The sequence below is a fragment of the Anopheles merus genome, chromosome 2L (assembly GCF_017562075.2).
Source record: "Anopheles merus strain MAF chromosome 2L, AmerM5.1, whole genome shotgun sequence".
Lineage (NCBI taxonomy): Eukaryota > Metazoa > Arthropoda > Insecta > Diptera > Culicidae > Anopheles > Anopheles merus.
The window spans coordinates 27437038-27462651 of record NC_054083.1 but is presented as its reverse complement, the minus strand read 5'-3'; the positions used below and the strand labels follow the sequence as shown (position 1 = coordinate 27462651).

The 25614-nt window shown below is 45.9% G+C and overlaps 4 protein-coding genes across 11 annotated transcripts; 3 read left to right on the top strand and 1 right to left on the bottom strand.

The window, feature by feature from the left end:
- Nucleotides 1-611: 611 nt before the first annotated feature.
- Nucleotides 612-4475, top strand: LOC121594279 (anion exchange protein 3-like). The gene is made up of 7 exons (XM_041917368.1): nt 612-904; nt 1134-1451; nt 1518-1664; nt 1767-3652; nt 3717-3911; nt 3987-4215; nt 4289-4475. The coding sequence occupies exons 1-7, from the start codon at nt 812-814 to the stop codon at nt 4361-4363; spliced, it is 2943 nt and encodes a 980-aa protein (XP_041773302.1). The 5' UTR covers nt 612-811; the 3' UTR covers nt 4364-4475.
- Nucleotides 4476-4854: 379 nt separating this feature from the next.
- Nucleotides 4855-10482, top strand: LOC121594280 (solute carrier family 35 member F5). 8 transcript variants are annotated; one of them, XM_041917369.1, is made up of 8 exons: nt 4855-4997; nt 6563-6971; nt 7142-7279; nt 7384-7440; nt 7530-7763; nt 7886-8068; nt 8143-8453; nt 8546-10482. In XM_041917369.1, the coding sequence occupies exons 2-8, from the start codon at nt 6882-6884 to the stop codon at nt 8853-8855; spliced, it is 1323 nt and encodes a 440-aa protein (XP_041773303.1). In that variant the 5' UTR covers nt 4855-4997; nt 6563-6881; the 3' UTR covers nt 8856-10482. The 8 variants fall into 8 exon arrangements, with proteins under 8 accessions (XP_041773303.1, XP_041773310.1, XP_041773311.1 ...); XM_041917376.1 differs by having other exon boundaries at nt 4855-5038; XM_041917375.1 differs by lacking the exon at nt 4855-4997 and adding an exon at nt 5064-5146.
- A 7887-nt stretch (nt 10483-18369) lies between these two features.
- On the top strand, nt 18370-20647 carry LOC121593538 (loricrin-like). Its single transcript, XM_041915989.1, has 2 exons — nt 18370-18514; nt 19666-20647. The coding sequence occupies exons 1-2, from the start codon at nt 18506-18508 to the stop codon at nt 20482-20484; spliced, it is 828 nt and encodes a 275-aa protein (XP_041771923.1). The 5' UTR covers nt 18370-18505; the 3' UTR covers nt 20485-20647.
- A 2666-nt stretch (nt 20648-23313) lies between these two features.
- Nucleotides 23314-23964, bottom strand: LOC121592658 (glycine-rich protein DOT1-like). Its single transcript, XM_041914300.1, has 2 exons — nt 23862-23964; nt 23314-23784 (listed from the first exon to the last, which is right to left on the bottom strand). The coding sequence occupies exons 1-2, from the start codon at nt 23868-23870 to the stop codon at nt 23356-23358; spliced, it is 438 nt and encodes a 145-aa protein (XP_041770234.1). The 5' UTR covers nt 23871-23964; the 3' UTR covers nt 23314-23355.
- Nucleotides 23965-25614: the final 1650 nt, after the last annotated feature.

The window sequence follows — 25614 nt, the reverse complement described above, 5'->3', positions numbered from 1 at the left end:
TTGCACTGTAATCCTACGTACGTCTGTAACATGCGCATGGAATTTTTATTCTGGTGCATAAAACAATGGAATGGATTCAAACAGGAATGGCATATACACTCGCCATATACAGATATAGAAGATATACTCTGGACGTTGCTTCCAGTTCCAATTTCACATCCTTTGACGCGTCGTGCAATATTAACCATTTTTACATAACAAGGGGTTTCCTCTGTTTGATTGTGGAATCAAAAACGTCTCGTGACGGGATTTCCCCATTACCCCTGAAAGCCCTTAAAATAGAACCTTTCCTTGCCAGACGCTCCAGCGCTTCATAATTGAAGGCGCTCGCCGAGCACCAAAAATAGAGACCACTCTTGTGTGTGCTGTTTTCATTGCAAAACGTGCCACATTCGTACCTAGGTGCTAATTGATACGTCACACATTATCAAAGCGTGTTGCGTGCACACACATATGCTCACTCATTTATTTGATATCTCACTCACTTATTACAACCACACCGTCACAGTCTTTACCGGTTCCAGGAGTGTCCAAATCTGCCGGTCTGCAGGGCGTTACTCAATTAGCGATATTAACATTTCGTGATGCACCCGACACGGTTGTCACGTGTATTTTGGCACCGCGACGCCACCGATTGGCGAGCCTGGTCAACATTGAAAAAGGTTTGCCGGTTCTGGCCAGTACGATCGATCAGTTCGGGTGCGTCGCTTCGTGAAGCAAGATCGTAAAGATCGACAAGTTGATTAGATTTTAGAACAAACGAACGTCTTATTTTTCTAGTGATTCGTGAAGTGTAAGTGGCAAGTGAAGAATGGCTCATTTCCTCGATATTCCGTACGCAGACGGTTCAATGAGACGTAAAAGCTCGATAGCATCGAGTTTGCTGGCGAGACACTACATTAATGTAAGTGCTGCTTGTCGTTTCTTGACAGCGGAATTTATTCAGAATCGTTAGTCCTATGCTCACGTGACATGTGACAGCTACGCATTGCCCATGGCTACATTTTTGCTAACTTCTGAGCGACAAAATTACCATGATGAAAGAACAATTGCAGGGATAATGTACGACAACAAATGAAGTTTACGTTACTTAGTCATTGTTATTCTTTTTATTCTCTCTCACAATTTGCTAGAACGCCAGCCGAAGTATCAATAGCTCATGCGCCCAAATCAATGAGTCGAGTAAGACTAACGATACGAACCACAAGGTGTTTGTGCAGCTGAACGAGCTGACGGGCAGCGAAGAAAATCAGGAATGGAAGCAGACGGCCCGCTGGATAAAGTACGAGGAGAACTTGGAGGAGGGAGCCGATCGGTGGGGCCGGCCACACGTTGCCGCCCTGTCGTTTCACTCACTGCTGAATATACGCCACTGTCTCGAGACGGGAGTCGTCCTGATGAACCTAGAAGCAAATGACTTGTCCATAGTTGCGCATCGTGTGGTGGAGCAGGTTCGTTAGGAGTACGTAGCGTGCTCGTTTTTGGAGGTATCAACAGCAAATACTTCCTTCTTTTAGATGGTCGCTCGTGAGTTGATCCATGAGGATGATAAGCCGGTCATCGTGCGGGCACTGCTGCTGCGCCATCGGCATGTCAACGAGAATACGCACGGTGGAATCTTCTACGACTCGAGGCGAAGGTTAAGCAGCTTCACGAGCATTCTGGTGAGTGTGATACTTTCATATTTTTTGGACATTGTGCTATCCAATGTGTACTTCAAAATTTCGAGCTTATTACAATCTTCATATTTCTTCACCAACGCTTAGAGTATGAAGAATGACAGCAGAAAACCACGCATCATACCGGTAGTCGAGATCAATGGCCAGGGTGGCCAAAGTGAGATGAGGCTCAACATCAACGACGAATCCTACACCTCCTCCCAGGAAGACATCAAGATGTGCACGATTCTGAAGCGCATTCCCGAGGGGGCCGAAGCGACGACCGTCCTCGTCGGTGCGGTCGACTTTCTCGAGCAGCCAACGATCGCCTTCGTACGGCTGGCGGAAGGTATCCCGATGCCGAGCATTACGGAGGTACCGATCCCCGTGCGCTTTCTGTTCCTTCTGCTCGGGCCTCAAAAAACCGACCTGGACTACCATGAGGTTGGCCGCTCGATTGCAACACTCATGTCGAACGAGCATTTCCACGACATCGCCTATAAGGCGGACGATCGGGAAGAGCTCCTGTCCGCGATCGATGAGTTCCTGGAAGACTCGATCGTGCTGCCACCGAGCAAATGGGAGCGTCAGGCACTGTTGCCGTTCGAGGAGCTCAAGGCCAAAAGTGACATGATCCGAGTGAGTAAGCAGCCACGGCTGGTCACGAGCGAAGAGGAGAAGAAGCTCCTGACGGTTGGTGGTGGTGGTGGTGATGGTGGGAGTGATGGGAAGAAACCGCCCAATAACCCGTTGGAGAAGACCAACCGTCTGTGGGGTGGAGTGATCAACGACATCAAGCGTCGCTATCCGATGTACAAGAGCGACATTATGGATGGACTCAACACGGAGACGCTGGCGGCGACCATCTTCATGTACTTTGCGGCCCTCTCAACGGCCATCACCTTCGGAGGGTTGTGTTCGGATAAAACCGATAATCTGATCGGCATCTCAGAATCTTTGCTGTCAGATGCGATATTCGGTATGGTGTTTCATCTGCTTGCCGGACAGCCTCTGCTCATTATTGGAACGACCGGTCCACTTGTCCTGTTCGATGAGGCACTGAATCAGTTCTGTATCTCGAACGACTTCAACTTCCTTACGGTGCGCGTGTATGTTGGATGTTGGCTGGTGGTGATCGCTTTGCTCGTGTCCGCGTTCGAGGGTAGTGTGTACGTGCGAATGTTCACTCGCTTTACGCAGGAAATCTTTTCCGCCCTAATCACGCTACTGTTCATCTTTGAAACCACCATAAAGCTTGTATCTGTATATGTTCGACATCCACTGCTGTCTGAGTATGTGTACAAGAACATTACTGTTGCGCCCCTTCTACCGATGCCTTGTCTGGAGGTGAGCAATGGCACTACTTCGATTGGATTGCTAGAAAATAACCTAACAATGGTCGTGAATGGAACGCTGGGACTCGTCTCAAACATTGATCACCTGCTCATTCCGGAAGATGCCAGGGGGCCCAGAAACCAACCAAACACGGCGCTTTTCTGCACCATCCTCATGTTTGGTACATTCTCGCTGGCCTACTACCTGAAGCTGTTCCGTAACTCACACTTCCTGGGGCGTACTGCGCGACGTGCGCTCGGTGATTTTGGAGTGCCGATCTCGATCGCCATATTCGTACTAGTTGACTACATGACGCCACAGGTGTACACGGAGAAGCTAAGCGTACCCGAGGGTCTCTCACCGAGCGATCAAACACGCCGTGGATGGCTTATTCCGATGGGTGGCGTTCCCAGCTGGTTGCCATTCTTGGCAAGTATTCCCGCACTATTGATGTACATTCTGATCTTCATGGAGACACACATTGCGGAGCTGATCGTCGATAAGCCTGAGCGAGGACTGAAGAAAGGTTCCGGTTTGCACATGGACGTTGTGTTGCTGTGTGTCATTAACACCGTTTGTGGGTTCTTCGGTATGCCGTGGCATAGTGCTGCTACGGTCCGATCGGTATCACACGTGTCAGCCGTTACTATCATGTCTAGGTAGGAAGATTATAACTGAAGTTGAGTGTAGAAGCAGAGATTAATCGGAGAACCTTTTCCACAGGACTCATGCACCAGGAGATAAGCCACACATCGCGGACGTGAAGGAGCAACGAGTATCGGGCTTTGTGGTATCGGTCTTGGTGGGGCTTTCAGTAGTGATGGCTCCGATCTTGCGCCTGATCCCGATGTCTGTGCTGTTTGGTGTTTTTCTCTATTTGGGCATTGCTTCCATGAGCGGAGTGCAGTTGTTCGAGCGGTAAGCATTACAAATGACAGGGAAAACTGTTCAGTGAGCATTTGACCAATGATCTTGCTGGCTTTTCCCAAACAGATTGCGGTTGTTCCTGATGCCAGTCAAACATCATCCACAAGTGCCATTTGTGCGACGTGTTCGAACGTGGAAGATGCATCTGTTCACCTTCATACAGATACTAGCGTTAGCCGTTATGTTAGCCGTCAAATCATCACCATTTGCAATGGCATTCCCATCCTTTCTGATATTTATGGTGCCGATTCGGATACAGATGGAGAAGTTTTTCTCATCCCTTGAGTTGCGTGCGGTAAGCATTTTAATTTGCCCATTTTTATGCAATTGCATCACACCTGACACCTGACCACATTGATTTATTCTAGCTGGACAGCAGTCAACCGAACGAAGGAGTAGAAGATGAACCCGATTTTTACGAGCAAGCTCCCATTCCTGCCTAAATAATATCGGTTTATACTCAAAAATATGAAATTACTCAACAGATTAATTATTCTTTGTTTAACAATTATATTTCTTACCTTTTACTATGATTAATAAAGCTTTTAAAAGATGCATTCATTGTACCTTTTCCTATCCAAACACGCTATATTTTTTAAAAAAAATCCGTTCCCGAAGGGATGCCAGAAATCAAATATCAAATGTCTAGCGCGATGAACCGTTGCACACTGGACTCTTATCAATCCACCGTTTTTATGATTCTCCCTTCAAAATACAATAAAAAATATATTGTTTTCAGGATACAATATCAATTATTCATATTACTCTGCATTGAAAGTAAACAATAAAAACGAAATTGCAACAATTATCGAAATAATAACGGTCATTATTTGACATGGAATTCAAATTCATCTCTCAAGCCCGTTTCAATCCGTCAACACAGCCTTGTCAACATACGCGGCTGCGCTCTCTTTCACACCGACATTGCAGAGCTGGGGGCATGTAACTTCGACACAACAGTCGCTGGCAAAAAAATAACAATAATTCGTCGAAGTCGCACTATCGCCCGGGTTTTAGATGTTTTATCGTTCGTATAAGTGTCCCAGTGAATTGTTTTAGGATAAATTGTGCTCGAAGGTTTGTTCCTCCGTTACATAAGTCAACATTCAACCGATCGGGTACTTACGATTGCTGCTGGTGCTACGACGCCGCCGAGTGTTGTGTGCAAAATCTTCCTCCCATTTCCATACGGTCGTCGATGGAGTGTGTTTGTGTCTCTTCTATTGGTAGCCGATGGGTTTTATTTACATTTTCCATTAGCACAGTACTCGAGGTCATCTGCGAAGGTTTTGCATCATGACGGAGTTAGATTCTAGCTTTACTATCGTAGTTTTCTCCCCAGTGTCGTCCCCGATCGATGTAATATCGTGACGGATATCGAACGGTGCTACGCATATCGTTGTACTTTCCCTCTGTGGGAGGGGAAAGAAGAAGGTGCCAATGTTGGCTAGAAGTGATGGGTCATCGTGTTTTTCGCCCACCGGCCCCTTTATCGGCGTTCTGCGTTCATCGGCACGACTCGGTGCGACTCTCGTGATATTCCGGGGAAGAGGCTACGTCACGCCAAAGTAAACATTCCGCCGTTTCACTGAATTCGGGGGACCGCCAGCAGCAGCCAACGTCACGATGACGCCAGTCGTAAAAGGTGGATGGAGAACGATAACAGCGAAACCAACCCCCGGCACGTCGCAGTTCACTCCCGGAGCATTCTTCCCCGGCCTCACAACGCGCACACACACACGCACGGTTGCTCCCGGAGCTGGAACCTTTGTTGTTTGAGGCTGTCACTCGCATATCATATGGGACATAAATTAGTGCCTCTCCTCATCCCGAAATCCTGCTCCAAGAGTACGTGCAACACACAAACAGCGTGTGCGAGACCAGTGGAAAACAACAATACGAAAAACAGTGCAGTGACACACTAAATGAGTGTAATTTGCCCGTCAAAGTTTACATTGATATCTCGTCCCTTCCTCCATTCCTCCATTGGGCCGGCTGGGTTGGTTGTGTGGTGTGGTATTGCTGATTGCGGGGCGAGAAAGATCAACTGAGCTGAGCTGTGCAAATAGTCGCGCGAACAGCACAAAAAACGGCTTGTTTCGTGGTGGGCCTGGTGCAGGGCATAATAAACGACCGCGAAATGCCTCCAATGCCAACCGGTATCTCTGGAAGCAGTGTTGCCCCGAGGTCAAGCACCTCAGAAAAGTGTAAACACCGGGAAATTATTGTGACGGTGGTGGTACGTTTTTGGATGTGTTTTCGTTTAGGATTCCGTAATTACTTACTTTTACTCGGCCTGTAGCACAGGCAGACATCGGTTCGGTGGGAAAATTCGCGATGAAAATTAAAGCACGAACATGGTGATTTGGTGATAATGTGAAATGCTGCGCAGCGGTGAAAATTTTGGTGAACATATGGTTACTTTGATAACACCACGGAACAGTTTGATTGTTGGTTTGAATGACAGGGGCACTAATATGTTCTTCGGGATTGGAATTGTCTCGTTGTTTAACATAAATTGTATAAACAGTGCCCACCGGGCAAGCGGTATTGCCATTCTATAACAATATTTATTTTCAAAATCCAATGAAACGCATCATGTATTTGTCACTAACAAAATCATCTGTTTGGATCAATTACAGGGGGAAAACAGGACCCGAATAATAAGCTAACAATACGCAGGAATTTAAACCACATACACACACACACGCACCGGAAATGACGAATGTTCGTAGAAAATCCACGCTAACCCGCTCGCTATAGGACGGTATCAAAACAGGTCGCTAATAATAGACGATCGGAAGTAAAGTTCTTAGGAGATAGCCAGAGTTGGTAGCGGAAGGGCGACCAGAAGGGGACAGTGGACATTTGTTAACCGATCGTCGCTACCGTCCCCCCAAAAGACCACGATATACCACGTGTTGTGGTGCACGTGGTGCGTAAACCGAGCAGGGCGAAAACATGTTAAACAAAGCACAAAAGCTAGTGCTCGGAATAGTGTTACTGGTGCTGGTCGATATTATATGGGTTTCGTCGAGCGAACTAACCAAGGTCGGTAATAGCAAAACAACGCCACCATCTCACCCCCGTTTTAATTAGTCGTGGGGTTTCTTGCCCCGTTTGGATTGTTCTGGCGCCCTGAGAACGCCCATAGGCGTGTGGCAATAATTTAATGTCGATTCCTCGTTTTTTTCCTCCTACTTTTGCATCATCGTTTCCAGTTTCTGTACGAAAATGAAAACTACGACAAACCATTCTTCTGCACGTACTTCAAGGCGTCTATGTTCACCATATACCTGATAGTGCTCGGCTTGATAGCACCGTGGAAGGAGAGCTGCAACCGCAATGGGAATTACTCGGTAAGAATTAGGCTAATGTGTATTTCCACACTCCCTTGACGGGGCCCATAAAGTCACTGCATCGTGAATAGAAATTAACGGCTCGTTTTGTCCACCCACCGCAGCTGATGGACACGATCGAGGAGGACGAAGGATACTACGCTAATGGAACGTCCAGTTTGGTGAGTTAGACCGCCTCCCGCTTACATCGTTCGTTCGCCTCACACAATGGACGTTTGTTTTATTGCTTTCTTTTCCCCTCCCTATGCAGAGTGACTCCTCATTCGTCCCCATCAAAACAGACGCCCAGGTGTCCGGCACGGAAAGCGATGACTCCAGCATACGCAGCGTACGGTTCAGCAAGGTGGCGGAGGTACGCGAAATGTCTCCGCACGAAGCGTCCGAAGCGCTGATGTCGCGGCTCTCGTACGCAGCCAGTCTGCGAGTTCATCGACAAAAATCACACCACAAAACGGCTCGAACGGCTTTACTTTTCTGTGTGCTGGTAAGATGGTGATGCCACCACCCCAAAACGGTTGTGTGGGATTGGCTGTGTGGACCTGCAATAAGGCATATGATTACGTTAATTGCCGTTTTCCTTCTTCCCATTTTCTCCTTTTCTTTCAGTGGTTTATTGCCAACTACATGTTCCAGCTGGCACTAGAGCCGAGTGAAACGGCAATGGTAACGCTGCTCAGTTCTAGCTCGAGCTTTTTCACCCTCATTCTTGCCGCCATGTTCCCTTCGTCCTGTGGCGATAAGTTTACCTTCTCGAAGTGTTTCGCCGTGATGTTGAGCATTTCCGGTGCGGTAAGTGTAGCTGTAACAGAAAAGGCCAAACGCTATGGCTCGAGCTTATATGTGACTCATGATTCATTACGCAGGTAATGGTTTCGATGTCGGAAATCGATCAGCCGAAAATGTCACGCGGCATCGTGCTCGCCCTGCTGAGTGCATTCTTCTACGCGTCCTATCTGGTGCTAGTCAAGCGTAAAAGCGACACGGAAGAAAAGATCAGCATTCCCCTGTTCTTTGGCTTTGTGGGGCTGTGGAATTTGCTGCTGCTGTGGCCGCTTCTTTTTGTGCTAAACTTTTCCCAGCTCGAAGTGTTCGAGCTACCCTCTCGGCGACAGTTTATTGTTCTGTTTCTGAACGGGCTCATCGGCACGGTACTGTCCGAAGCACTGTGGCTATGGTAGGTGCAATGGGAATGGCCTTTGATTGGGTCACTTTAACGTGTGAATTATTGATTATTATTGTTTCTTTCTTTTGCCTTTCCGCACACAGGGGCTGCTTTCTAACGTCATCCCTTATCGGCACGGTAGCCATATCGCTACAGATACCGCTGGCAATGCTGTTCGACATGGTGCTGCACGGTAAAACCTACCCGCTACTGTTCTATCTCGGCTCACTGCCCATGTTCCTTTCGCTGGTGCTGGTGGCCTTTCTGGTGAAGTTTGATGACTGTGATCCGCTGCTAAAATTCGGCAAGCTTATGTACCGGCGGCTGTGGAACTGCCGGAAAGCGAACGTTGTACGAATACCGGATCTAGAGGAGCAGCACGAGTCCCTCATCGACGGTAGTCATGAAAACTAGAGCGGGAATGAACTGTACGTGGCGTCTGTTTTGCTCTCGGTTTAGTTACACACAAACACATCACGGTAGTTCTATCCGGTGATCAGCGGTTTTGTATCGTTTCTCGGATCACTATCCTTTGGTCGGGGATCAGCACAGTGATGCGCAACAGAAGTCGTCATCTGCTTTTGGTCATTTTATTGGATGTTCATAACTTTAACTGGCAGAGTGCAATTCGTTTAGGAATAACGCGTTCAACAGCGATCCTTTTTTTTAGTCTAATTTTGACGATTCCTGAGCAATTTCTCGTGATTTTGTGTTAGTAGAAATTTTTGGAGATTAATTTACATCACCAAAGTGTTCTTGCTGATACGAGGTGTATTTTCGGACCGTGCTTTCATTCGTGATGCGGTTTGAGCGGGCAAAGTGCTGCTTGATAATAGTATTTAGATTGCTCTCCTGCTAGAGCTACCTGAAAGAGATTGTAATAATTCATTACTTTACACTTTGACTCGTTATAGATCAACGTAAAAAGTGCGCAGAAAAGTGCGACAGTTTCCTGTGCTAAAGTTCAAAATCAGTATTTCTACCCCGTGTTTTCGGTAGTATTATTATCATTCTTTTGTTTACAGATCTTTAAAGTCATACAATCAGGAATGTATTTTTTTGCTAAGAAACTATTGATTGACCCAATTGCTGTACGGATCATACTTACTCAGTAGAAATTATGTCTCGAATAATGATGATACATATAGTTTCACATTTGCAGAAAGTGAGAGCAAACAATGGTTCGAAAAGTGCTGCATGCGGCACATTATCACATTATCGCAATTAGGCATCGCAAAGCAATAGGAAAAAGCAAGAACAAATAATTATGCCTGCCCCTTGATCTATCTAAAATCGTTGCCAAGCAAATAAGGTTAACCTATTTTGGAGCTGTGCGACGAAGTATTACTTTAAATGTATCATCACCAATCATCACCGAACGGTAGGAGCTAACGCACACGGATGGGAAGAAAGCACACACAGAGCAACCGCAACTAGGAAAGTGTCTTGCCTTTTTGTTTTGCTCGTTAGCGCAATAGGGAATTGTTCGTTTAGCGTATGTTGAACAAACCGTCAGTAGCGCACAACAACAACAACAACAACAATGCACATTTGAAACACACTAGCATTGTATGAATTGTATGTCGGCGGCCACACCATCGTTTGATGCGAGTGTTGCCATCCAATTTTGCCGGGAATAGGAAATGCAAGCGAACCCAGTGCCCAGTGGCCCAGTAGTAGTGGTATTAGCAGTAGCGCAGTAGTAATAGTAATAGTACTAGTAGCTATTCTATATTGTGTAATTTGAGTTTTTCATTGTGATATAAACGTAGCGTATACATGAGGAAATTAAGTATTCGATGCGGATGCGCATTCCCCGCACACAACTACTCCCAGTGGAGAGGATGTAGCAAAAACGGTGCATTAAAATAGGGCGAGAAAACCTAAAAGACTAAACACATTGTTCACTGTAGAAGAAGCGCCTGTGTAAGCTGTGGGATGGATGAGATTTGATTTCCTCTGCGGATGAATACGGTGTATGTTAGTATTATTAGTTTTGAACGTTTTGATCTGTTGCGGCCCTATTCACCTTCTCGCATCCCGAAAAAAAAGGATGGTCCTCTGTGTGTGTAGAAGAGTACTTTTGATCACATTTAGTTTAAGAGTTTCCCCATCCACATGCGCGTATAAGACAAGATCGTGTACTGCAACGGCGTCTCAAAATTATTAGCTTGCAAAGCATATTCGAAACACCAGCGCCAAATAGCGGAGATAGAGAGAAAGATAGTACAGAAGCGTTACATATATTTTTGTACAATATTTTTGCGCCCAAAATTAGTGCAACACGACGACGAAGGCGACGCGCCTTCGATTGCAAAAACTGTGTCCACAGTGTCACCCCGATTGTTCCGGACCACCTAACACAACCCCGATCGAGGCTAACGTATTCACTTATTAAACTAAAGCACACTAGCTTCACCAGCATCACCAGTACCCTAACACCCTCTTTCCACCCTTTTCATGTTGTCTACTACTAACTAAACTGTGTTCTAAAAAAAAAACTACAACAAACAAACACTCAAACGTACTAAAAGACTCCGTAGCAAAAGTTGACAGTTTCTGTCGTTTGGAGTTTACTCTTTTTTGCATAAACACACCACCATAGCGAATTGTTGTAGAGAGCAAGAGAGCAGACGGGAGAGATGCAATAGATACAATAGAAAAGGAAAATACTTACCACAAACTTTCTACACAGTATGTATGAGTGTGTGTACATATTATATTGATGCGATAAAATACACATTTCGCAAAACAAACAAATCCAAAAAAAAGAAAAATTAAAGACAAACAGTTTGAAATGAAGAAAGTGGGAAAGCGGACGAAATAAAAGAGGTGTTAAAAGTAAAATGCATTCCTTGTGGTAGGATAGGTTTTTTGTACAATTTATATGTGATACATACAATGCCCATTTATTGAGTAGGATTTACAACGTACCACGACGGTTCTTGTGGGAAGGTGCAGTGAAGGATAAAAGGCGCACATACAAAAAAAAACAAAAGAAACAAAACAGACAGGTAGAGTGAATTAAAAGTCAAAACAGTTCGAAAATGAACCTGAAAGAGACAGTTAAAAAAGCAAGAAAGGAGAACAAATAAGTAGTATATGCAGAAGAGGATAAAATAATAAAAAACACACACACATACACAAAATAGTAGACTAAACAACAAAACCATGAAAATTGGAATTAGCAAGAAAACAAAAACCAACTCACACACACACACACACACACACACACACACACACACACACACACACACAACTTTACACCAGCAGCCATACAAGTATGAGGATTTATAGGGTAAGAGCGGACGGTGATCATGCACGCACGTGATAGTGCCGTTGAAAGTGTTTATTGATGATCATATATATATATATATATATATATATATATATATATATATATATATATATATATATATATATATATATATATATATATATATATATATATATATATATATATATATATATTATATCTTGCATATTGTATTTGTGTGTGTGTGCTGGATGCGAACGATGAATTGAGAGTGCGTGTTGTACTATACCTCTCCAAATAAAATAAAAACACTCACACTTACACACATCACTCTAAGTAGGGGGTTTTCTGATCTTAAATAGAACGTTAATGATCGAGGACAGTAACAGGACAGGAACCATACATAAACAATACTTAACGTCACGCAACACACATGAAGTGGAATGGTTCGTTAGAGGAGAAGAGAACAACATTACAAGACAAGATTGAAAGTAGACGAAGCAGTAAGCAAAAGGAAGTGTTTATTGAAACAATAATAGTGAAATAATGAAGAGGAGCAACAAAAACAAAACACACACACACACACACACACACACACACACACACACACACACACACACACACACACACACACACACACACACAAAAACACACTCTCACAGTTCATCAAACCAAGAATACCTTACAAATTGCAGTAAAACACAGATAAAAATGAACATGAAATTGCATTGAACAATATTTTTGCGCACATGATGACAACGCGATCATCACTATTTTGGTGTCGACGTCGTCGATCTTAAATCACTTCGATCAAAGCACGCGTGCCGCCTCGGACGGATGATCGTTGATCATTAGTGCGATAGAGAAAGAAAAAAAAACGCTTCTTGCTCAAATATTAGCATTAAGCGAGCGCGCCATGTGGCGCCCCAACATACATTTGGCCAACGGATGTGTAATTAAACTTGGGTGCAGTACTCTTCCACTACGAGCCCACAAGTTGTGAGGCCAGTTGTCAACAGCTCGAACCAACAGTGGGTGAGTAAGCGAGAAAAAAAGAGAGCAAAAATTGGCCATCATCAATCAACGTCAACCGGTGTCGCGGTTGCAACGGTGGCCTTTTCCCCCGGAATTGGTTCCGCGCGGGAATGGCAGATAAAGCTCGGTAAGTAGCAAGTCGGACGAGTGGCACACGCAATGGGGGGAAAATGTCATTACATTTCGATTCTGATGCTCGGTATTCTCTTCATTCGCAGGGAAATGGACGAGCCTAGTGAGAAGAAGATTGGTAGGCGCTGACCTTCCACTTTACACAACACACATCGAAGCGTCCGTGGATCGATGAAGGAAGAAGGAGGGACACCATCAACCACCGCCGCCCCATTGCCATCACGCGATCCGCCACACGGAATTATTCATCAATCCAGAGAGAGAGAGGGGGGTGTTCATCTTCTGCAGCATCGTGCGTGCACGGTTTTGGCTCACGTTTACCCCGTAACAGGTATGTAAGCCTTTTCTTTAATCGCCAGCGATGTTCACTACCGAGACGAATCGATTTGGTTGCGGCGATCCCCGCCGTTGAAGGCGAAGGTGATGAAAAGGCGTTGAAAATGGTCAGTTTGAACTGGTGCATTAGTGTCGGATTGTTTGGTTGTTGTTTTGTTTTGTTCATTCAGTTCTTTATTTGAATGTTCTTGGATATGTTTTTTTTGTCGTTGTTTGGTTGTGTGTTTTGCTTACCGCTAATGTTAACTCTTCTATACCAATATTATGTTTGTGTTTCTTTTTTTTTGCCCTTTTACTGAATTGCCTATTTCGTTCATCTATTTTGCTTGTTAATTTTACTCCCAACCATGTTTTAGCCTTGCCTCTTTTTTCAAATGAAACAATTTAACACTGTACGAGTGTGTGTGAGAGTAGCTTAAATCCGTTTCCGACATCTTCACCCACCGCACATGACGGCTTAGAGAACAATGATTCATCCGTCTCCTAAGGGGGGGCTCGTTCCCATTTTCCGACCCATTATATCATGTGTGTGCTTGCGGCGTTATACGACAATCTCGTATGTGTGTGTGTGTGTGTGCGGCACCCGCTGCTTGAGATGAATGTGGTTCACGTGAACATGCGCGCTTACACTCGATCGTGACCTCATGCCGGCATCAGTCTTAATTTGTATAACTTTTTGTGTATCGTGTGTGTGTGCGTGCTGCCTGCTAGCCTACCCAAGCCCTTCCGTCATGTCTTGGGGGTATCATTAGCGCCATCGCGATGATGATAATCAATTAAATGTAGCCGCAAATCCCGTCTCTCTGACCGTCTCAGTGCATCTGCATTCTGCCAAAACCACCCTGCCGTTGAGAAGGACAGAGCAGCCGTTGTGAGCGGCTCTTTATGAGCCTAATGATGCTTGGGTGAAATATGACCCGTTTAGCAGTTTTATTGCAATCATCCACCGAAACGTCTTGAACTTGAAGCTGCCGCACCGAAGAAGCTTTAGTGTGGGGTGTTTTATTTTTAATACACAATTGATCAATCGAAAGCAAAAATACGATCGCTCATCAGACGCGTTTCACCATCACACATCCCAGCCCGTTTGCCACCGGATAATTATAACTCACCCACCATAATCACCCACCCCGCGGGAGCTTTTAAAAGTGTGTTTATGCTTCCATCTCGCTCTCGTTCACGACTTCCGGCACCACGGTGGCGGTGGGAACAGCAGCGATTAAGATTTAATTAATTTGCCACCTCACCTCACATCCTGCTTCTTCGGGTGGTGGTGTTGTTGGTGTGTGGTGGAGGGTCTGCCAAACGCCAAACAATGAGCTTTTGGGAATCGAAACCTTGCTGACGGTGTTGCGTGTGATGATTTATTTCATATCAGCGGGAGATATTGCGGCTACCACGGGTGACCTTGAAGGATTTGTATTATTGAATACGTAAATCTGCTACCCCGTTACACTTGTCTTATCTTAATGGTTCGTCGCTCATCTGATCTGAGTTGGGAAAGAAGCGCAACAAAACACAGCTGGGAGGAATAGATCGCGACTGTTTCCAGCGCTAGTAGTGACACCCATCACGGTGTATGCACCCCTGTTTTGGTTGAGCGATTTGTAAACGAAGTTACAACAAGGGAGTGTGATTAATTATCTTTACATATTGTTCGGTGTGCGTTCAGGTGCGTGTGGTGACCGTGTCCGTGCTGACGCAGATTGTCATATGTACGCAACATCGCAAGTTTTGCTCTATCATATGCTAAACAAGTAAGGGTGTTATACTGACAAGCTTAGAGCAACTTAATTCATATTTATTTGTAATTAATATTTTAAAATTATGGACTTGTGTGCATACAGTTTTTGGTGTTTTTAGAACATCTCTTTGTCAATTAACAAAAGAAACGGAGCTCAAAACTAGATAACCCCCCGCTTTGCTAAGCAATAATAAGGAACCTCTTCACACATTATGTCTCTACGAATGCTTGACACTTTGTCATGCAGAAACGATTAGAATCCCAGAATCATCCCTCACGCTTCAGTTGAAGTTTGAACAACGTGAAGAGGGAACGCTCCTACGAGGAGGTGCACGTTCGCGATCATCTTAAGGATCACTTTACCGTGTCTTAGAAGCCGCCACATACAGATCGTATGATCGTTCCCGGAACTAGGAAGCGTTTGTGAGTGGGTAATTGCTGGAACCGAACGCGGGTGAATGATGTTGCCCTGGCCGGTATCGTATCGGAGCACATTAGTTCGTCTGTTTGGCGTGTGGCGAAGGTCGTGTCTCATCTTTTGTTCCGATGTATTTGAAACTGTTTCGTTACAGTTACAGTTAACAGATGGCAAGATAAATGAAACGAAATCAATAATAATGGTGTGATCTGTATAGGAATGGTTACATTTTAAAAGTAGAGTTCGTTTGTGTGTCTCTTATTATAAGTAATACTGAACCACAAACCACCAATACAATTCACATCATACTTATGACAAGCACCGTTTAGAAAAAGGAAAATCGTTGTACGGCGGGACACTTTGCTGGTTCCAAATTGATGATCCTACCGGGGAAGATGTTTTACGGAACGTTCTCACTATTTCTAGGGGATTTCCAACCCCTTCTGCATTCCATTCTAGCTGGGCAGCGTAATGTGTCAAGCTGTTTATGCAACTCCGTCTAGCTAATGCGCTCCTCCGGCGGGCTAGCTTGCCGGATGATATCATCTTATCGCGCACGTGCAGTGCCACACTCTTCCGATGGGTGCCGATGGGGGTTGTATTTTCCCATAAAAATCTGCATCTTTTTTTTTTCATGTTCATCAAAACACAACATACCTACATGGTCTGGTCATTGCTACGTACGAGTGTTTACTCTTCAGGCCCAAGGTCTGCTGTGCGAGCGCCTGCAAGAAAACTATATTGGCAAATCATAATTAACCTTAAAATCGTTTGATGGGCCGGCGGCCTGGTAATGCAATTTTTACACTTTGCCTAGTTCGAAGATGCCCCCCCCCACCGCACACTCTTATCCGATCGTCGACAGGGTGTAAGGGCTTTGAGACGGGCGACTTGAACCATTAGCGAAACAAAAGGCCCATCATCTTCGGGCCGTGCGCGGGCTGGTGGAGGACTCCGCCACCGCTTGGGGTGCGATCAATTCTGCCGTCAAATGCCGAAATGTTGTGTTCTCCATCCAAACTTTAACCGTCCGTGTGACATTAAATTAATGTTGTGTGTTTTTTTTTGTATTGTCGGTTGCTCCCTTCTTTGGGAGTCTCATCCTGCTGAGCCGGCCCATCATCATTCATATGTACGCGCGGTGTGTACACACGTTCACACTGGTGGCACTGGGTGCTCTCTTCGCGACCATTGTGATTGCTGATGGATGGCAACTTCCATTTGCTGTGCGGCATGACTCGCGGTTTGGCTTTTGCTTTTGGCTCCGGCCAAAGTTTGGTTGTGCAATGTACCTATTGCTAAAGTACAGGTACTTCCATTCTTCGGAAAGCAGCAAACGAAAAATAAATGATCCATTTAAAGGATCGACACCACACCCCTCCCGACAAAGCCCGCACTGGAGCAACTCCGTTTTTGGAAGCAGCAGCTAATCGCGTAACATTGCCTCCCCCCCCCCCCCCCAGCCTTGGCTGGCCCAGGAACGGTTCGGTTCGTGTGCCATTTTTGCCAATGAATCAATGCAAGTACAAATTAAATGCTCTCCGCTCTGCGCTACGCTAGGGCACGATAAGCAGCGCGTGCGTCCCGATTATGATTAAATCATTTGCCAACGAGGCACCCGAAAGCTTTTGCTTGCCTTCGTTCAGATGGAGGTGTTTAATTACAGTCCGATCAAGCCGGGGATCGATGATGCATTGAAGCGGGGATCGCGATCGAGAATCGCGTGATCGTGCACGGAATTCGGGGCGTACATACATTTTAGATGCGAAATTAAACGTCCAAACACGCTCAGAGAAGCGTATAATTAGAGCAATTAGAACGGCTGTGTAAGCACAGCTATTGGACAGCTGAGAAGTCGCCAGACGCTTTGTACAGAAAATTGATTCGGTGCTTACACACGGGTGAGTGATTATTGATCGCAATCATTTATTCTTTCCAAATGAAGCAAAATTTAGAAAAACCCATTTTACGGGTGTCGATCACCGTTTTCGTACTAAAAGATCGTATGCGAGAGGATGTCGATAAAAAGAACCATAGCACACAGCTGGCAAACTTTAGCAAAATCAATCAGAAATCATACTTCCTTGATCTCATGGGATGCAGTTTTTTTTTTGGTACATGCATAATGTACATTCACTTTTTTTTTAGTCTCTCAGTTCGTTCCGTGACCGCAGAGTCCCGGAGATGATCAGTTTCAAATCGTTCGCTCCGATCGATTTCCTGCCTCCGGAGAGATAATTGATTTATTTAGTTGTGTGTGTGTGACGGGGTAAACCCCCCAAAAAAGGCGGCAGGAACATATGTCTACCACCCTGCCGCCCCGTACTCGCCTCTTAATTGACTGCGTAAATAATCCATAACGATCGCGCGAGATCCGCGAATAGCAAAGTCATCCATCGATCCGGCCGGTCAGTACAATCGGGTGCAGAACTTGAGCGTGGGTCAGGATTTGAAGATGGACAAACTTACCCGTTTTTTTTTTTGCTGCTGCTTGCTGGTTTGAGGGAAATAATTATGTTCTCTTATTTCGGTGCCCGTCGTTCGATCGTTCAATTGCGCGCTTTATCAATAAGGAAGGAGTGGAGGAGCCTTTCAGGCTCGAAGCATCCAACGGCCGGCGATGATGAGCCCCGAGTCACCCATTGGAAGAGCCGGATTCGTTGTAGCGATACACACGGGTGTGGAGAGCGAGAGAGAGAGAGGGCAATGATGACGATCTGCCAGCTGAATGGGCTAGGGGGCTGCTGTGGGGGGAGTACACTAAAAGTGAACGCAGGTAGTTCGCCCTGATCTCGCCGTGCGTCTTCGAAGGAGGCTCTTTGTTGCAGTTTGTGAGTGAATGGGAAACGGGGAAGTGTGGAGGGGTAATGGTGTGGACTTGATCTGCAGCGCAACCCAAGGGGGTACAAGTGGCGTGTGCTTCAGGCACTACCGAGCAGGTGGTGGTAGTCATCGGGCGATGAGTTCAACCCGGCTACCCTTTTTTGACTATAAAAGCCGGTACCGACGCCAACTAGCGGCATAGTGTACTTGGATAGTTCATCCGAGTAACAGCAGCAGCAGCATCCAACCGGTTGTCTTTAGTACAGTAGTGTACTTTATAGTGTTGCGTGTGAGAGTGTGTTCAATCCCCGTATCCGAGGATGTTGAAGGTGCGTCTGGGTATCCTGCGTCGATTACGTGGAACTAAACTTAAATATACTGTGGAAGTTTTTTTTAAAGGAACAATCTATAGCAGTTTCGTGCATTGCTCGTGTATGCAAGTCTTTAGTACAATGACTGGAAAGTGATTTAGTTCAGTTCTGTACTGATGTCTTCTACGAATTGATCGTGGATTGTGTGTACTAGTTCGAAGTTACTCGATAAAGTTTTTAGTACAACTGTCGTTTTGGCTTATTTCAGCCAAGTTTTGGTGTAATCCTCAATTTGTTTGGATATTGTTTAATATACAAATCAATTAATGATTGGTTGTATTGTCATAGATTTTTAAAGATACAAATTCATAAAAGTACCGTACTACTGCCATGAAGTATTTAGTACAACTCTCGTTTCTGAGAAGTGTTCTAGTTGAGTTCTATCTCTCTCCTCTGGTAGTGGTTGATTGTAGAAGATGGCTTACATAGAACATATAACTACTAATGTTGATGTTTTAGTACAACTCTCAACTTCACTTGTCTCAACAAAGTCTTCACAGAATCTCAAAATTAATCGTAGTTTTCTGATTAAGGAATAACTTAGTACAAGTAACGTGCTACTAGCACATAACATGTTAGTATCATTTTTGGATTTAATCAACTGAGTTCCGTTCTGTCTTAGTAATGTTTTTATGCAATCCTTCAATTTATTGTGAAAGTTAGTTAAATACTAATTTAAACTAGTTGCGTAACACTCTTGGAACGATTTTAGTACTACTCTCGTTTTTACTTGCCTGTATCATTTGTGCCTCTTATTCTGTCTTTATGTGATGCTCAAATGCGTTGTGGAAATTAGTTACATTATACTTTACGCTAACCTGTTACCTTACCTGTTTCAATTCTAGGTTAGTTCAGTCTTAATGCATTGCTCGATGATTTGATTAAAGGAGAATTGTTATTAGTTCCATTGCACTCGTTCTGAAGTTTTTAGTACAACTCTCGTTTTCATTTGCTAACGTTGTCTTCAGTAGAGTATTTCTGTAATGCTCAAACTGATTGCCAACATCAAAGTGGCAATTGCAGGGCGTTGTTTTGTTGCGTCCTTATTATCCCATGCCGTGCTGCAATGCCAAATCAACCCGCTAATCACTATCCCTCGATGGCCATAGAAAACGATCGTTCTGAGCTGCCTGGTTGCGGTGGTTCTCTGCGCGGCTGACCTGGAAACGGCCGAAACTTCCTGGGGAGGCGGCGGTGGTGGTGGCTGGAGCAGCGGCGGAGGTGGTGGCGGCTGGAGCAGTGGCGGCGGCGGCGGTTATGGCGGTGGCAAGAAGGTGATCATCATCTCATCCGGCGGCGGTGGACACGGAGGCAGCGGAGGCTGGAGCAGTGGCGGACGCAGCCTCGGCGGTGGTGGCGGATGGTCTAGCGGCGGCAGCGGACTTGGCAAGGGCTGGTCCAGCGGCGGTGGCTCATACGGAGGCGGTGGCTCTTACGGAGGCGGTGGCTACTCGAAGGGTTGGCCCGTCAGCAAGGGCTGGTCCAGCGGAGGCTCCTCATTCGGTGGCGGATACGGTGGTGGCAGCAGCTTTGGCGGTGGCCACTCGGGAGGTGGCTGGAGCTCGGGCGGCAGCAGCCTCGGTGGATGGCCGTCGGGTGGTGGCGTGAGCAAGGGATGGCCGTCGTCGGGCGGTGGATACGGTGGCAGCCAGGGATGGTCCTCGGGCGGTAGCGGTGGATACGGCGGCGGTAGCCATGGAGGATGGTCGTCCGGTGGCAGTGGACTCGGCGGTGGATACGGAGGCGGCGGTGGTGGCTGGAGCTCGGGCCGCAGCCTGGGCGGTTCGGGCGGCTGGTCGTCGGGCGGACTGTCGGGCAAGGGTTGGCCGTCGAGCGGTGGTAGCAAGGGCTGGCCGTCGGGCGGTTATGGCGGTGGTAGCAGCGGATGGTCCAGCGGTGGCAGCGGCTGGAGCGGTTCCAGCGGCTAGTAAGCCAAGCGAAACAACGCACGAGAAGAAGAGAAAGAGAATGTCTCCACACTAACGGAAGCACCTCAACTGCCCCAAACACATCACACTGTTATATCACAGTTCTTTGTTGATACGATGGAAATAAACAGCAACCGAAATTCGCTTTTGTACATAAACCGAATCACTCTGAGTTACAGAAAACCTTTTTTCAATTTATTTAATTTAACTACGTACTTTGGATGATATCCTGCCCCCCGGGCGGCGATACCAACTAGGCACGTATCGAGAAACCGAATCGTGTGAAAATGTTAATGAGTCACCACCGGGGGCGCGGGCACATTCTCTCGATCACATCCGACGACCGGCAACCGAAAGTCCGGCAGCATCGGCGATCCCGTTCACTTGCGCACCCAAGATGCCGGCTCGTCGTAGATTTGATCTTTGCGCGAAGGACGGCTGCTGCAACCGATCGTCCGGGGGTAACATCGATAGCGCATTATGCTATTATTTTTGCCTTTTTAATGAATGCCACGATAATGATCTCGATGCGCGGCGCTGACAAATTGAGCACTCGCTCGCGCCCGCTCGGCTGGGCCATGAAGGGCACGTCTTCGGTCCGCTCCGTTGCGTTTTGTGCTGCGTTTTGCTTCATCCGAGGAATTGAACTGCTAAGGATGGTAATTGAATGATCGAGTGGGAGGGGGAGGTTCGTGGACATGCACTATCGTGCAGACGCCATCGACAAGGGTGGAGCCACCGTACGACACGGGTGCGCAATTGTTTGATCTGTATCTTGAGCCGTTGAATAAATAATTGGCGGGAGCCTTCCGAAGCGGGGTTTGTTTTTGTGCCATTTTCAAATATTGCGCTCGTTGTGGTGCTTTTTGTGATAGTACAATGGTCGGTTGGGAGGAAAAGAGGTGAGCGGTACGTAAGTGCATGTAAGCGAGTCATGGTTAGTGAGCATTGTCTTGCGTCTGACACGTGCTTGATGATCTTTTCCTAAACAACAACAACAGCTGTATCTGTCAGAGTTGAGCGATACGATCAACCTGGGTGTACTAAATTGCACCGGGATGGAATTTTAAGTAGTTTGTTCTAAAATGGTATATTCATCGCATTGTCATTGTTTCTTCTTGGTAAAAAGCTTAATTTTTTTTTTGAAAATTTTGAGAAATTTGTAAAAAATATTAAGTAAATTTAATTTATTTATTTCTACTGCAGTCACTTAGTACGTTCTAAAATGTTTAGTAAATGTTTCCTCCATTGAAACGCAATCTTTGGCAGGAATGAGTTGAAAATAATCAAATGAATATACATCTTGAAAAATTTCAAAGGAGACAGTTAAAAATGTAAACTCATCCACATACATGAATTTGCATCGGCATTCGCTCAAAAGTGTTTGAATGTACTTTTTTTAAACAAGTTTTTCAATTGATATTTTTGTTGTGACCTGCAACAAAATTGAATTTTTTTATTTGAATTTTTTGTATGCAAAACAAGGATAAAAGGTGGTTCACCTCTTCGTTAAATAATATTTAATAAATCTTGCTCGACAAAACCTGACCAGGCGTTATGAACTCGACAGCTTAGGAGCTTTTTGGACAATTGTTTCTGCCATCTCCTTAATACTTCCATGCTTTCTTGTAAGAAAAGTGTCAATTCAATATTTGAAGCAGTCTTTTTTGTATAATCTCTCTTCTTCTTTGGCTCAACAACCGATGCCGGTCAAGGCCTGCCAACACACTTGTGGGGTTGGCTTTCAGTGACTTATTGATTTCCCCCCATAGCAGGATAGTCAGTCCTACGTATGGCGGCACGGTCTATTTCGGGCTTGAACTCATGACGGGCATGTTGTTAAGTCGTACGAGTTGACGACTGTCCCATGAGACCGGCTTGTATAATATTGACTGTATTTACTTGCCAAACCATAATTTCCATCTCGTACGGATCAAGCCAAGCCATAGTCGCTTGAACTTATTAGCCTGCTGTCAATCGACAGTCAGCCATCACATATATTCGGAGATAGAGCAGCCTTAGGTTGCAATGATTGTTAATCAAAATAAGAATACCAATAAGTATGTGTGCACCAAATTACTTCTATAACTAAAATTGAGTCATCCTCGTTGGACTTGCTTCCTTTCTAACTCATCCCTACATATTGATACTTTTAACCATTCTAATTACGACTAGTTCTTCCGCGAGCATCTTCCTGTACCAAATCGATGCTACTTACATATGCAGCTAATCAGTAATTTTACGAGTGACGATGAGTGACGCGTTACATCCCACCCGTGTTTACACCAAGCGCGCTGTAAACGGAGCTAATTTGCATCTCATTACACATTCTTGTTCGCCTTCGATTCGCTCGACTCGCCAGCAAAAGCAAACGTTCTACCACCGTAATTTCATACCGTTTGTCGTATCATTCAGTGCTTTGGAAAAGAAAAACAAGTCATTTTTCATGCAGCCAAACATTTTTGATGGAATCACACCATGTGATGATAAATTGATGGTAAAGAATGGCGTATAGTGCACAGCTGGGAGGCACAAAAAACAAACCTCACCAATGGGGCAGCATCGAAGGGCCGCAGCTGTGAAGATGAGACGACAAAGAACGGTTCCATTCGCGCATCGTTTCACCTCACATCGGCTTCATCCGTAGGAGGTCAGGGTAAGCAATGTGTGCCCCGGCTGTGAGAATGGCCATTTATAAAAACATTCAACGAAATGGGAAGGCAACGGGTTTGCAAAAAAAGAAGAAAAAACACCACAACCGACCGGTTTTTCTTCACCCCCCCCCAAGCAGGAAAACAGCACACACATACCGAAGCATACCGTCCGTAGTATTCTTAATTAAACTTTATTTTGCACTCGCTCTCGGTTCACTTATTTCTTGCCGTAAAATCCGCCGCCCTTGATGAAGCCACCGCCAACGACGAACCCACCGCCCCCGAAACCACCGCCTCCGAATCCACCGTGGCCCGGGAATCCACCGCCGAACCCGCGATGTCCAAAGCCACCGCCGTAGCCGCCGAACTTTTTGAACCCAAAGCCACCTCCGAAGCCACCGCCATGGCCAAAGCCACCTCCGAAGCCACCGCCATGTCCAAAGCCACCACCACCGTACCCGAAGTGGGCCGCTTCCGCACCCTCCAGGTCGCTATCATCACCTGCACGCTCTGCCACGATCACTACGGGGCTGCCCTCCTGTACCGGCACTATCGATTGGACACCGTTCGAAGCGTCCTCCTGGTACGCTGGGGCAGCACTCGTGAGGCAGAGCAACACGCCACAGAAGCTTAGTAGCAAAAGTATCTAGAATGGAGAGCAATGAGGCGTAAATTAGCCTAGAATCGCGGCTAAGATGATCGAACCCGATCGTACACACTTACCTTGGCCATATTCTTTAAGATCAACACCTCAGCACGTTCCGAATCAAACTAATCGCTGCCGTACTGACCTTCGGTGCGTTTATATATCCTTTTGGACTTCCCACTTTGTTCCCGTCCCGTGAGGGCAATTCTTCGGGGCAATGTGCCCCCCCCCCCGGGTACCCGAAAAGTAATACCAGGTAGCTTCGTTTTTGATTGAAAAGAGCTAAGGGTTAAGTGTGAAATGAAGTGAACGAAGTCGACGGACACAAGTTTACACACAAACACACACACTTATGCCCGGCCGGCAAAAGAACGACCAAAACGATGGCCCTCTTAACGTGCATGATTGGAAAATCATCCTCTTTTGATCAATTTAGGCACGGTTTTGATGGGTCAGGATCGTATCCACCCAGATGGGGGCGATCGTTTTGGGCGATCGCCAGTTGTCTCAGCAATTGAGAAGGTTTTACGAGAGGATTTTCTTGTGTAGATAAATACTTACCATCAATTATTTAATTTCAAATATAAAAAACAAGCTAGAACCCTTAATTTACGTAAGTATAAATTTAAAAAATCTTCCGCAACTCTGGTTTGCGTGATTAGAGCACAATAATGCTGCCTCAAACGTGATCATTATTTCGCCATCAATCTCGATTTATCAACCATTAAGGATGGTATGTTTCTCGTACCAATTCCTCTACGCTGCCCATCCAGCTAAGAAAGATAATTCCACCCCACCCGTGCAAGCAAAGGGAATTAAAAAGAACTCATTAAATTTGCGGCATCGCAAAAAGTAAACGGAAAACTCGAAACAGCTTCCAACCCCGCATGCCGACTGGTCGGGGGCCCATTCGACATGGTGAGAGGTTCGGGGAAGAAGCGACCGTACCAACATTCTAACGCGAGTGTGTTGTTGCTTTTTGCTGGACGTTTCGAAAGGAGTGAAAAAAAGGGAAAATAATGACCAGTGGGGGGGGGGGGGGAAACAAACATGTAAAAATCAAACACAACTAACGATTTTGATACGAAATCTCCACACGACACCAGAAGTCATTTCGATCGCTGCCTAATTCCAGCTCCCCCCCCCCCCCGCCCAGCCCTTAGCTTGGTGACTGTGGCTTCTTTGTCGAGTGTCTCTCGAGCGAGTGATTCAATTCCATCTCCATGATTTGCCACCGTTTCGTCTTCCTTTTTCTTGTGCCATCAGAGCATGGAGGGGTTACAATAAAAAGATCATTATCAAACCGTTTTTTCCTCCCCTCAGTTGCGATCGGGAGGCAGTGAAGCGATCGGCAACATCCGTGAGCAAATTCGAATTAAAGAACGTAGAGTTAGGTCATTAAGAAACCTCAAACTCTCCCTATCACACACACACACACACACCCATAAACGCACTCAAACAGCACAGATCGTTTGATCGTGTACAGGGCAGAACCCTTTGAGCCTTCATTAGACGCCCACTTGTTTCACATATTGCGCAATTGAGGAATATTTATTCCAAAGCAGAAGACTCATAACTCTCCCGGAGATTCTGTTCTGTTTTCGCTTTTGCAGTTGTATCCTCTGTCTGCTCTTTACAATTCGGGGAAAACCCCCAGCGTCAAATGTAAACCCGATTGCCACCACCCGACACCCGACAGCCGGCAATACGAAGCGCAAACAAACCAATCGACCTGTGCAGCTCCGGTTCGTAAAGCGGTCCATTCATTGTGTCGCTCATCCCTTCTTCCGGTTTGAACCGGCTAACCGTCGATTCCACCCATACGTGGGA

Bases quoted from the DNA above. Each gene is read 5' to 3' on its own strand.
- LOC121594280 (XM_041917369.1), top strand. From the start codon at position 6,882: ATGTTAAACAAAGCACAAAAGCTAGTGCTCGGAATAGTGTTACTGGTG. The intron at 6,972-7,141 runs GTCGGTAATAGC...CATCGTTTCCAG, and splicing joins CGTCGAGCGAACTAACCAAG to TTTCTGTACGAAAATGAAAA. The intron at 7,441-7,529 runs GTGAGTTAGACC...CTCCCTATGCAG, and splicing joins CTAATGGAACGTCCAGTTTG to AGTGACTCCTCATTCGTCCC.
- LOC121594279 (XM_041917368.1), top strand. From the start codon at position 812: ATGGCTCATTTCCTCGATATTCCGTACGCAGACGGTTCAATGAGACGT. The intron at 3,653-3,716 runs GTAGGAAGATTA...CCTTTTCCACAG, and splicing joins GCCGTTACTATCATGTCTAG to GACTCATGCACCAGGAGATA. The intron at 3,912-3,986 runs GTAAGCATTACA...TTTCCCAAACAG, and splicing joins GGAGTGCAGTTGTTCGAGCG to ATTGCGGTTGTTCCTGATGC.